This window comes from Physcomitrium patens, chromosome 3 (assembly GCF_059467195.1).
Source record: "Physcomitrium patens ecotype Gransden chromosome 3, ASM5946719v1, whole genome shotgun sequence".
Classification (NCBI taxonomy): Eukaryota; Viridiplantae; Streptophyta; class Bryopsida; order Funariales; family Funariaceae; genus Physcomitrium; species Physcomitrium patens.
The window spans coordinates 932,219-945,596 of NC_143412.1; the positions used below are offsets into that span (position 1 = coordinate 932,219).

The 13,378-nt window shown below is 33.4% G+C and overlaps 1 protein-coding gene and 1 long non-coding RNA gene across 2 annotated transcripts; both read right to left on the reverse strand.

The window, feature by feature from the left end:
* Positions 1-2,424: 2,424 nt before the first annotated feature.
* On the reverse strand, positions 2,425-5,199 carry LOC112279388 (disease resistance protein RGA2). The gene has a single exon (XM_024513778.3). It carries the CDS (start codon positions 4,470-4,472, stop codon positions 2,820-2,822), a length of 1,653 nt encoding a protein of 550 aa, XP_024369546.1. The 5' UTR covers positions 4,473-5,199; the 3' UTR covers positions 2,425-2,819.
* Positions 5,200-10,771: 5,572 nt separating this feature from the next.
* LOC149989452 (uncharacterized) lies at positions 10,772-13,134 on the reverse strand. The gene is made up of 3 exons (XR_016502377.1): positions 11,846-13,134; positions 11,402-11,570; positions 10,772-11,267 (listed from the first exon to the last, which is right to left on the reverse strand). It is a non-coding gene; the product is annotated as an uncharacterized LOC149989452 (long non-coding RNA).
* Between the last annotated feature and the right edge of the window lie 244 nt (positions 13,135-13,378).

The window sequence follows — 13,378 nt, forward strand, 5'->3', positions numbered from 1 at the left end:
GTATACAATTGAAATGGAAATAAAAGTATATTGGATATGGTTCTTTAAGACTCATACAACATAAATTGTAACTTTTAATTGCTTGAATCATAATATGCTTCAATTATAATCTTCTACTGCAATTCCTAATGAATTGTTTTAAGTTTGATGCCTACACACATTTTAAATTTGGTTCTAAGTAATTGTCATATTTATTTTTGTAAATTTAAAAATATTGTTACATCTTTAAAAAAACCAGAAAATATTCTTAAAAAACTCAATAACATATGTTTAAAATCTTTAATGAAATTTTAGTAAAAATTTAAGATTGCATGTATGTAAAATTTTAATCATAAACTTAGCTTTCCAACTATTATAATTGGTGATTTTGGATACATATATAAGTTGCCAATGGCACTTGCTAGATTTTTAACCTATTTTTTGGAAAAATTTATATGCATATATATATATATATATATATACATTCTTAAAAACAAGTTTCAAAGATCAAAAAACTTACTTAACAAAACTAATGTATGGCTGTTTTTCAAAATATCAACCATTAATTTTGAATAAAGCTAATTAAAATTATATATAACTAATTCTTCAATAATTAGATTAAAAATTAAGAGAATATAAATAATGATATAATTTCTAATCTAAAAATTGCATCAAATCATGCAAAAAATTTTAATACAAAATCATGTAAATATCTTAATTATTATAAGATTATTTATTATTCTTATTTATAGTAAAAATCAAATTGGTTTGACCATACTTCAACACGAATTAATAAAATATTTATTTTATTTATTATTTTATATTTTTTTATAAATTTATTTTGAAGAATATTGAAAGATATTGTATTTCTCTAAAAAAAAAATATTTGAATTATAATTGGTAAATTTGATAAATAGTTTTTTATTTTAAAATTTTAAAATTTTAAATTCTATAAAATTTAAGTTTTTTGGAGAGCAATAAAATGTATAATTTTAGAATATAATTTTACTAAAATAGATCAAGTTTAGAAATAATCTTATTAATTATTATTATATATACAAAATAAGGATCACAAAGTATATATCTTCAAATTTTCAAATAAAATATTAGTCTATAAAAGCATAAGATAAATTATAGAGTCCTATAAAAATATATTAAATATAAATTTACTACTACATTTGTAGATTTTTAATTTACTTTGAGATGAAATTGTTTCTTTTGAAAAAAAAAAATCTTTTACTTACATAAGATATTAATTTAGAAACTAATACATATAATTTTTTTTCTATCATAGTTTGATAATCAATTGTGAATTCTTATTAGTTTTATCATTTGATTGATATTGTAAACTAAATTCTTTATTTCTTATGTTTTGATTTTGGTTTATTAATCCTACCTCTAATCTCTTCATTAAATTTGTATAATTCATACTCATATATATATATATATATATGTATACACATACATATATTTATGTGAATCATTTGTTCATTTTACCTCTTATTTATATTCCAAATTTCATAACCAATTCAACTTATTATGCATATAATACATGTTTAAATTTAAAAATTCTAAATAATCAAAAAGATTTGTCATAAAGGATTTCATCCATTGGCTAGATATTAAACCACAAATAATCCCAATAATATTTTTTTCTATCTATTATATAATTTTACATCCAATAATATAAAATATACATGTTTCAAACAAAATCCACCTATACATATGTTTAAATCGCCAAACTTTTATATAACTTATTTGTTAAAAATATAATGCAAAGTGATATGGTATTGACTAAGACTAAGATATTACCACCTTATCAATCAATTCAATGTGTTATTCAATATATATTAGGTATAATAAATCTATCTAACATATACATATATAAATATATATATATATATATATATATATATCATGTTTTATATTCTCTTAATCAAAACTATTTTTTACTATTACTTTTTTATTTTAAATTTCTTCTTCTAATTTTGGAGGAATATAAGCTTTACAAACAAGATCCATTTGAAGAAATCTAAAGTAGGGTAAGAAAGCAAGGCTACTTGGCAATTGAGAGTGTGATTCACAATTTAATACATTCAATTCTACTAGATTAAAAAAACTCTCAAAGCTTACATACCCATGCTCCAAATTCTTGAGGCTCTCCCAACCATCTAGTTCTAAGGTTTGTAACTACTTAAATTGTGCAAGTAAATGTGAAAGAGCATCAAGCTTCCTCAATGAGTGTAAACCAACATATTTAAGATATGGCATTGCACCATCCTCCAATTCTAGCAAACATGCAAGTCTTGCTTATTCTCCTAAGTTAAAGTTCACAAGAGTTGGAAAGCCATCTTTTCTACCAAAAGAAGTTGGTAGAGCCTCCAAAACATCAAAATTCATGATACACAAACTCACCAAGTTTGGAAGATGATCTAGAGCTGGAAGTGAGACCAACGTTGAACTCGATATATTGAAGATTTTCAGAAGTGAGAGAGAACACAAGGAGTCTAGAAGAGAAACCAACCCCTCTCATTTTAGCCAAAGGCATTCCGAGTGCTGTTAGTCATCACTCAACTCTGGAAACTCTGTAAGTCGCCAACAATCTCCCTACAGCTGCAACGTCTGGAACCTCTTCGCTGCCGTCAGCAACTCAACTGGCAACGGCACCGTTACCAAGGATATACCAGAGAAGACACTCAAATGTTCCAAGCCAACCAAGGCAACAAGGTTCCGCACCGCTAATTTTCCTCTGAACATTTTGGAAAGTCCCTCCCAAAGACCCGTTCTCCACAAATGCTCACTTCCATAAATATACAGAATTTGCAACCTGGTGGGGTGAATCAAATTGGAAGGTAAGTAATACGCAGACACAAATCAAGATACAGCTCCTCCATGCCGGTCAACTTCCCGATTAACTTGAGAGCGTCACTATACCCGTCCCAGACAAATTGAGTACTGCCAGAGATTTTAGGTTTCCTACACGCTTCTAGCTTCGGATCATACTCAGACTTCAACTGCACAATTTCTTCCGCTCTCCACAACGGCAGCAAATCCTCGTATACGTCGACTTTCCAATCCTCTGGAAATGCAGCAAAGTAGAGAAAGCATTCCTGCAATCTTCCATCGATACTTCCAAGCTCATCGAAACTGAGTTTCAGTCGATTGAACAGCTGCGTTTCGTGACCTTTGTCTAGAACATCCGCGTCCCTCAGCTTCTGCAAACTCAACTCCCAGAATCCCCGATCAGTTTTCCCTGCAAACACACTGCCAATCACTTTCAGCGCCAGCGGAAGCCCACCACATTCGCCCATCACGTCCTTGGCTAGCTTTTCCAGCTCCGGGGGCACATGAGACGTCCCTCGAAACGCTTGCCAGCAGAACAACTTCCAGCTGTTCTCTTCATCTAGCAACACGAATGGGAGCTTCGTCACATGGTTTTTGTCCAACACCTCCTCTATGCGAGTGGTGACCAGGATTTTGCACCCCGCTCTTAAGGGGACCACACATGTCACCAAGCGTAGCACATCTTCTTTCCAGACATCGTCCAGGACAACCAGAATGTTCTTCTTATCCTTGAGCTCATTACGTAGCTGTGCTGTCAAATCTTCCATGGGAATGTTCTCGCGAACCTCTGAGGGACCAGTGATCTTCTCTCCGAGGGCTAGAAAGAGGCTCCGCACCGACAAGTCTCCACCGACAGTGAACCAGAAGCAGCCTCCTGTGAAGTGCGCTCGGATGGCGTCGTCATCGAAGACTCGCTGGGCGGCAAGCGTCTTCCCGGCCCCCCCTGATGCCCAGAACCCTACCATGTGCGTGTTCTGGTCCAGTAACAACTTCTTTGCTTCTTCCACATTCCCATCTCCTCCAAACACCGTCTCGCTGTCCACTCCGCGCGGCATGTCAGTGGAGGTGGAGGCTTCTGGCAAAGCTCTAGTGTGTGTGGAAGTCAAGTGGATGGCATCCGCTTCACTTGTGATAGACGATATCTCAGCCATCACACATTCTGGGTTTCTGTATCCGTATTGAGACTTGTCAAGAACCTGTTTGGTAGCACAAGCGATCTGCAGTAGCCCCTCTAGTCGTTCATTGTTTTCTTCGCGCAGCCTAGTCACATTCGCAGAAGTCACCGAGGTCACTGCCAACACCACAACTGAAGCTTGTGATAGAATTTTGCTCAGCAGCTCCTTCTCCTTCACCAGCTTCCTTGAATTTTTGAACTGAGAAATAGTGAAACGATTCCTCTTCATGTCAAGCAGCAGGAGCTCCAAGCAGTCTAACCTCGTGCGCAAACCCTTCAACCAATCACCCACCGCTCGGTTAGCGGTAGATGGATTAATGTTATCCACCATCGGCTTTAGCTCCATCAGCAACGTCTCCAGCTCCTCCGCGTGCTTGTTGCGGTTCCATTCCGGACGCGCCACCTCCTTCACCATCGCCGACAGAAGTTTTTGTACCATTGGTTGCAGGACGGTTAACGCCACAGCTTCCGCCATTTGTAGATGGGACACCGTCTCAGAACTCGATGTTGTAGATGAGGTGTTCGAAGTGAAGGAATCTAAATAATCGGTTCAACACCACTGTCAGCAGCCAGACAAGACAATGCTATGCGCTCCTGCAAACCTCTCGGAAGCGATCATGACTCGGATCTGCGTTTGAAAGGCCGATCGAATGAGTATTTGGAACCTGAGTTGTATATTAACAGAGAATATCGAAGGCGAGGTCGCGAGACCCAACAGGCCGCAGCAGCACCGAAGTGGACGCTGGCCAGGGCAGGTTGCAGAGAACTTGGTGACTGTGGCACTGCCAAACCCTCCGAGCGGTCTGCAACTCAAACCCATCCTCGCTAAAGTAACGCTGCATTGCGACCTGATCCTGCCTCAGCATGCTACTCCAGCCATGGCGGGGCCCTGCAAACCGTGCTTTTGAATTGTTCGTTCACTTCTTACTGAGGTATCGCAGCAGATATCCTTTTCACAACACCTCCCTCACATTATCGTCAACAGTGCTGATGCGAGCTGAGGACTTTGCAGTATTGTGTGGTGGCTCGGTCTCAAGTGACTGGTTATGAGTTGTGAGCTGGTGTTGTAGATTTGCTTGCATCACTGCTTCGACGGCGTTCGTGCCTGTTGTTATCGTCACAGCGTCCGCCAATGTTTAGATCTAAAGGCCATTAAAATTAGATCACTTTCAACTGCAATGTTGAACCTTGTTACACATTACGAGGACTAAGCAAAGTTGAGCACTAAACCCATTTGCAGTTTTGTAACAAGTTTGGTGAATGAGAAAAGAGCATACCAGGGAATATACTTTCATCAAATAAATATACATATACGTATCTTATTTATGTGAAGCATTTAAATCTCAAACATTTAACAAGGGTAAGAACTGATTTGAATAAAAATAGACACTCACTACTACATTTTTTGATTTTAATTTTAATTTTTCAAAAAACGGTTAAGGATCATTAACATACCAACTGTGTTGTTTACTTATTTTGAAGTTGTTTCCTAAACCTGCGAATTTGAGGAAAATACATGTGTATGTACATATTAAAGAGGGCTTACAAATGTGTAGAATAAACAATATATTTACTACTAAATTATGGGTGTTGCATCTTGGCTGGAGGGGATTAGCCACCACAAATACAGCATTGCATGATCATTAGTATTGATTGTTATCCTTAATGCATCCAACTTAACCAAGGGATGATGAAATATGCCATTTACTCACAAATATGACAAAGTTGTCTACCACAAACCGAATTGTAAGCATCAATGCATGAGATAATTCAAAAATCGAAGTGGTTTTTATTTGAAAATACAATCAGATGATTTTTGAGTGGAAGTGAAAATTAATTCTTCAAAACTATTTCTAATATTTATTTACTTATTTCGTCTTTTGATACAAGTGGATTTAAATTTCTTATTGTAGTTGATTGAAGCAAAAGTTTTGATAGACAAAAAAATAAGAATTTTCTAGGAACCTTGAAAGATATTGCTTGTAAAAAAACTAAATAAATGCAATTCATTTCTTTAAGCCTCTTTTTGTACAACTCATTGGAAGAAGGAACTAAAAACATTCACAAGCATATTTAGTTTTTCAGTTGACAATATTTGGCTTTAAAGGATTGGAATTTCCAACCAAATTCAAATCATGCTCAGTTGCACAAAACTCTAGGACTGATAATAAAAAAATCCAATGGAAAAATCTTATCTTATAATTCATACAACATTCTCAAAAAAAAAAAAAAAAAAAAAAAAACTCTTTATATGTATATGTCTGTATGAATATAAAGAGGTTTTGGTGTATCCTCCAAACCTGTGGGTTTTGGAACTGTCCATTAATCTCAAAGCAATATATTTCTTGATAGAGATTGTACAATGATGATATGGACCAGGCTTGGCATCGGATACTGCGATTGTGATGACTATAGCCATGAGAGTCATTGAAGATGCTTATTGATTTTTATATGTATAACTTTACACTAGAGCCATTGTAACCGTTCGATGAGTATGCGGGGGTGGATGAACCAATTTGATGTATGAGTCGAGGAAGTTGTCTTACACAATTGCATGCTCAATTCAGATTAGGGTTTTGTTTCACAAGGTGGAAGAGTCCTGGTTGCTAATCACATCATGAATGAACACCTGTCAAACCTTTCATTGAACGTTTCTGGGGTTTGCATGTATTATGTGAGGTAGCTTCAGTTGTGCGGTCCCGAAATTATTGCAGCAGAGATACTTTGTATTATTACCTACAGGTGCTCATATTTCAAGGTTTTACATACATATTGTCTTAAATCCATCCACCTATGTAACTCATTACTCTGCAAATTGAGTAATCCATGCTGAGAACAAATCTGAAGTGATCCAAGCTTGGGATTGCATAGACATAGTTGCCTTGGGTTTTTACTTCTCTATACAATTTGCTCGGAAAATATAAAAAGATGGTATGGCCTTATCAGAGGTATTCATTGCAACAAGACATGACAACCACTCCTATTGGTTGGGCACCATGGGTCTTACATGACTTCTGTTAAATTTTTTTTTCTTAATTTTACCACCATTCTTTTTTAAACACCCTACTTTTTGTATACAATGTGATTAGATTGAAAATAAATGAAAATGAACTTGAAAAAAGTCAAAGTAAAACCAAACTAAAAAAATAAAAAATAAAAACAAAAACAAAATAATATTTGAAACAAAACAAAATAATATTCAAAAAATAAAAAATAAAAATAAAACTTGAAAGAAAAGCAAAAAAAAGTATGAGGTGGTAAATTACTTGCTTATGGGCTCATTTCATTGCAATTCTAAATACAATGAAGCAAGTAGTATTGTAAATTGTACAATATTTCTAAGTTGTTGTATAATGTTATCATAGTTTCTTAATATAAGGCATGAGCTTTGGCAAATTTGGAGGCATTAGATGCATGCAAAACAAGCTTCAAATAGCAAATTTAAAACCATGGCATTCATCTATTATTGGAATTTCCATGATAGAATAGGGTCATTTAATCTTTAGTAACTTTATAAACTTTGAGTTTCATAACAAAGGAAGAGAGGCCATATTTTGCATCATACATCAGTGTGAGGTAGTCCACTAGTTATGCTTCCTCTTTAATATTTAATATACTCTTTGCACTTATAACTCCGCTTCTTATACAATTGTAGTACTAATTATGTAAATTGGAGATTAAGATGTTGTTCTTTTTTTTATAGTTTTGATGGAGATTCCATTGTCAATGTCATTGACAGCACATTTAAGATATACTTTAAGAGTAGGAAATTTGGAAGGAATTGGTGGTAGACATCAAGAATGCAATATCATACTATAATTGTTTATAGTATGTAAAAAATTAACTAAAACATAAAATATATTTATTAGTATTGATGTATATTAGAGTGATTAGTAGATTAATTTAAAGAGAGTTGATGTAAGAAAATTTATTATGATGTTTATCTATTTTGATTACAATGTTTAAATTATATAAAATTTGGATATTTAGTATAAATTTTAAAGAGAAGATTGAGATTCAAAGATAAAGATCATAAACTCTAAAAAGCATATTTGGAAGAATGAAAGCAAGATATGGATAGATGAAGGTAAGGAGTGAAGATCTTCATTCCTATCGGTCAAAAGTCATGCCCAACAAGCTCTCAAGAGGCTATCTGCGACTATAACAAGGGTTTTGGCAACTTCAAAAAGAGAATTTGAGAATTACAAGCAAGTATTATAAGATTTAGGATTTGGGCTACAATTTGACTACAAATTTTAAAGGGTTTGGAATTAGGATAATGAAGTTACACCCGCTTGAAGTTAAGGTCTCTTTTTAAGACATATTATCACTCCTTTGAAGATACATGGAGTTTAACGACAACTTTTGGAGTTCATGAGGTGTAGCCATAGGGTTGATTTTTAAGACCTATGTCTTTTGCAAAAGTATTTTTACATTTGGAATTTATATGAAGGAGTTATAGAATATTAAACACAACACATGTAATTCAAAGGCAATAAAGAACTCATTTTGTTGATAGTAATGGTTAGAGCCATATCTTGAGTTTCTAAACAAATTTTTGGCTCAAATTTTTTGAAGGTATGGGTTATTAGGTTAAAAAAGTGTATATCAAATTTTTATGGTATTTAAATACTTAACTTGTAAGATATGAAGAAAATTTCATGCAAGTGTATGTCAATAAGAGTTTGAAGCTACTATTAGGATTTTGGTAATATCTCAAGATCCGTAACAAATTTGCAATTGAAATTTATTGTGGTAGTTTTTTGAAGTACATCAATGCTTTATGTATAATTTTACTTTGTTTAGATAGTCCAATTATGAGATATAATCTGTTGAAGTTTGGAAAATTTTAATCTTATGAATATATAAGGTTTTAAAATGTTTTTATCACATTTTGCATGATCTTTGGTACTTAGTCCTTATGTTTTAATATAATTGCATCTACATAGGCAATTTTATATATAAACTCGGTAGTTTTCTATCTTAAGACTTAGTTGAGCAATTAATAATGGTTAGAAGCTCAATACTTTTTTGAGGCAAATTCTCTCTATTTTGACAACAAAGAATTCTTTGTGGCTAGTTGAATCTAAGATATATTCCATATTAAAACATGCACATCTTCCACCATTTTCATAAAATAATGTCATTTTTGGAGTAGATTCTAAAAAAGTTATTATTAACTGCTTCAAAATAATATCTTAGATATTTGGATCCTATGTATTTGAATATCTAAAAATATTTTATATTTTTATTATTAAAATTTAATACTAATAGATCACGTTATACCATTTGAATACAAGGATGAAGAATAATGTAATGTAGAAATTTTATTACCTAAGAATAAAATAATTTGCATAAAAGAATGCTACAAATCCACCTCTAACCAAAAATTATATATAAGTTTATATGTATATAAGTTTTATATTCTACTATGTTTAAACCTATATATAATCACAAAATTTTTTATTAAAAAAATTAATTTAGAAAATAAGTATATATTTTTTATATTTTATATATTAAATAATAAAAATAATAATTATGAAATAAAAAATAATAATTTAACATATACATAGAGGTTTTTGTTATATATATATATATATATATATATATATATAAGAAAAAATTTCATGTCCTCACTCACATGACATGTGATATTCTCATTAGCTTATAAATGTTTTACACTCTAAATCAAATTGTTGAAGAAATAAATGGAAACAAAAATTTTCAATTATACCTTATATTTCTGAAAGAAGAAACCTTGTGCTACTAGATAGTAATAATGGAAGGAATAGATGATTTTTAATTTGATAATTTGCATAAAACAATAAATCTAACTACCAAATTTGGATTTTTATTAACAATACATATATTAACATTCAACTAATGAATGAATGATATTTGAATTTTAAATGAATTTTCATTGATCTTACTCTTTATATATAAATTAATAAACAAATAATTGATAAATATATGTCATTCCATGATTTTTATGTTTTTATAATTTTAATTTTAAAAATATAATTTATGCATGATATAAATTTTTATTTATTTATTTATTGATCTTCAATTTTTTTTAAAAAACTTTTACATGACTATGTACACTATTCAAACATCAAAACAAAAATTTACAAAAAAAAAAGAAAAGTCAACTCTAAATTATAAAAGTGAATTTATCAAGAACATACATATTATTCTAATAGTTACATAGACAATATAAATAGGTAGAAGTATGTAAAAATATGTTAATTTAATAATAACTTATAGAGAAGCTTTCTAGAAGCTTTATAGATGTAAATTCACCTTTATATATATTTATAGGTAATTGATAGGTTGAAGATTTGGCCAATAAGTTAGCAACATGTCACATGTATTGGTAGCTTGTAGTACAAGCTAACAACATGGTATACATATAAGAAACTTGCTTTAGAAGTTAAGACATGTGTTTTGCAAATTAGACATGTGTTGGAGGTCCTATAGAATGTTGCCACATTGCTCCTAAGTAAATAGTATATATAAAGGGGCTAGAATGAAACCTTCTTCACTCTTCTCAATTCTTTTCTTACTTCTAGTCTAGTTTCAAGGATCTCTAGTTTTCTTCTCTTTTAGCAAAAGCCATTTCAGTTTCTTTCTTAATATGCATATTTAGTTATTTTCTATTTTTTCATCTTTCTTTCTATAAAGACTCACTTATCTATTTGCATTCATCAAGTTTTTGTCCTTGATAGAATTTGATTCAAAAAACATATAGCAACAAAGATCTACAAGATTGAGAAGAAAATAAAATTCATTCCAATTTTATTAATTTAATTTTTATACTTGATATAAAAAATTATGTCACAAAATAAAACAAAAAAGTAAGAATCTCCTTTCCCTTCTATAGAAGAAATAGCTTCTCAATGCTCTATTAAAATCCAGAGTATCAATAAAATTTGTTCTTCTGATGATATGTTATGTAAATTATTGTTATTATAATCAAGTAAATTATTTTGTAATAATAAAACGACAGCATTTTTTATTCCACCATATATTGAAACAGTTCACGCATTCATATCAATCTTATGCATGGTAAGATTCTTTTAAACTCTTTTGCTGTTTTCAGAATTAATTTTTTTCAGAAGTAATAAAGTTCTTTTTTATCAAATCTAATCTACTTTGCTGCTGCCGCTGCCATTTCAATCGAGCAACATAAGAGACTACGTAGGAAAATAAAATTGAGAGAGTGAGTAACGTTACCTTGATCTCGTCAACAAACTCATCTGTCACAATAACCCTGTGCAGAAAAAATTCACCTCAGCACTCAATAGTAGCACCCTAAACTTGGAACACAAGCAGAATGAATTTTAGTTCAAAAATTTCAAACACAGTTCGAAAACCAGTCTGTGCGGCAAACCAGTGTAAACTGACCTCAAAGCTGTGTGTAACCGTGTTCGAAAACCGTGCCTGGCTTCCTCGTGAGCTACTGCATTTATTTTCTATTCTTGTCCGTTGCCACATCGCTGCACCGCACACGTCCTTCGAAGTCCCGCACCCTCCCAGTGGCAGTCCGCAGTGAAAGGATCTTCCCACGCGGTTTCTGCTTAAGCCTTGTTAGTGGTTCAGGGGTAGGTAATGGTTTAAGGTATTTCGACGTTTGTTCTTCCCGACAAGAATAGTCAGAATAAGTCTTCAAATAACAACTGGGATTAGCTAGTTGATGCATATTCCTACTATTACGGGCATATTTCTCGGAGCATAACCAAAATCTTCACGAAAAGAACACCTATTTCAGAATAATTTCTGGAACACCTACTCATTTTAACATTTTTCATTCTATTATTATTACAAACCAAAATCCGAAAGCACACTAACCGCGATGCCAACAAAAGCTCGTTGTCGGTCCCATACGGAGCAAGTGTAAGCTCAACAGCTACAAACAAGACTCGAGGCATACTTGCCTCGGCTGCACCCACGTCTACCAAACCTTGCAACGCCCTGCATCATAGTGATCATCTTGGCTGGTTATGTCTAATGCATTTCCATGTTCCGACAGAGACCAGATTCGATTAGTCTTAGCAGTCTAAGAGACTTTACACTAATGCATATATCAGTAAAATGTCAAAATTACAGCATCGATAACCAACAACAAAAGAGGTTTGTGCTTCTAATATTGTTCCAGTCATTTTTTTATTAAGATTGCAATAAATAACGAATAATATCGAGTGTTGCCAACAAAGCGCAGGGGTCCAACTTATTGCTCTATTTTATCAATCTGTACATTATCTTGTGCGAACTGTAGCCTCCTTAATCGCAGGAGCTGCAGATTCCATCCTGAAGATGTAAATAGATGCAGTTCAACAGAAAAAGTCCATTCGTAAGTGGTTGGAATGCATGCATCACAAACAAACAAACCAACCAAATTCTTAGAATGAACGTTTTATAGAGTTCCGGAAAAGCAGTTCTCAGTATGATAACATGATTTGCTGGAAGAAAATCATCATTCATGCAAGTCCAAACAAGCCAAGTCAATGCAAGACAATCATTCCAGTCGCAGTCTCGTGTCATGAGAAGTTTTACAGCCTTGTCATTAAGTGAAAATTGTAAACTGCTGCCACACTTCCTTTGAAAGAGGTAATGAAAGAATGCACAAACCCAAGCACTTGGATTAGTAATTAAACACGCGTTCGAAAACTCCAAAAGTTTGCGGATCCAAAGCCAAACTGTCAGCTTACCATTTTCACCACACAAACGTTGGATCTCCTTCAGTCCATCAAGAATAAGTGATCGGTCCTGCACTTCTGATTGCCATTGTTGGACGTGGGAACGAGATAGGAGGGGGGTAACACACCAATTCCCCTTATTCGAGAACATCCCAATTTGCAGATCACTCGGCCACCATGGGATGTCTCGAGGGAAAGCCAGGCCAGACTGGGATGAAGACAAAGCCAGTGGAGGGAGAACTACGTGAAGGGCAGTTGCGGTAACCAAGTAAAGACAACCTTGACAAGTAAAAGATTAGACTTCCCCATCATACTTGTGCTGTTTGATCAATCTCCTTTCAACTGCAGAAAGCTCCTGCCAGTTCAGCATCGCCTCATCAAATGAACCTCCCGATGTCCGGAGCTGGCTCTGTACAACTGCAAATTTGCTCCTATCCTTGATATTGATGGCGAGTCTTGTGATACTGTACGAGTTCAATGCCAGTTTTACGAAAGTTTCATTCTGGTTCAATGGAAGAAAAACTTGACGCGGTGGTTTGGAAGAAGCGTCAACTGTACCGACATATCTCTGCTCTTGATTATATTATTTCAGCCTTGAGTTGAATCCATGGAAGCCTGCTGTAGGCGAAGGAACGATTGAATCTTCCCGGGATAAGTCAACAGCAGCACAATTATTGTGCGTCAC

What these genes read in the sequence shown, in the direction of transcription:
- LOC112279388 (XM_024513778.3), bottom strand. Translation starts at nt 4,472, where the DNA reads ATGGCGGAAGCTGTGGCGTTAACCGTCCTGCAACCAATGGTACAAAAA.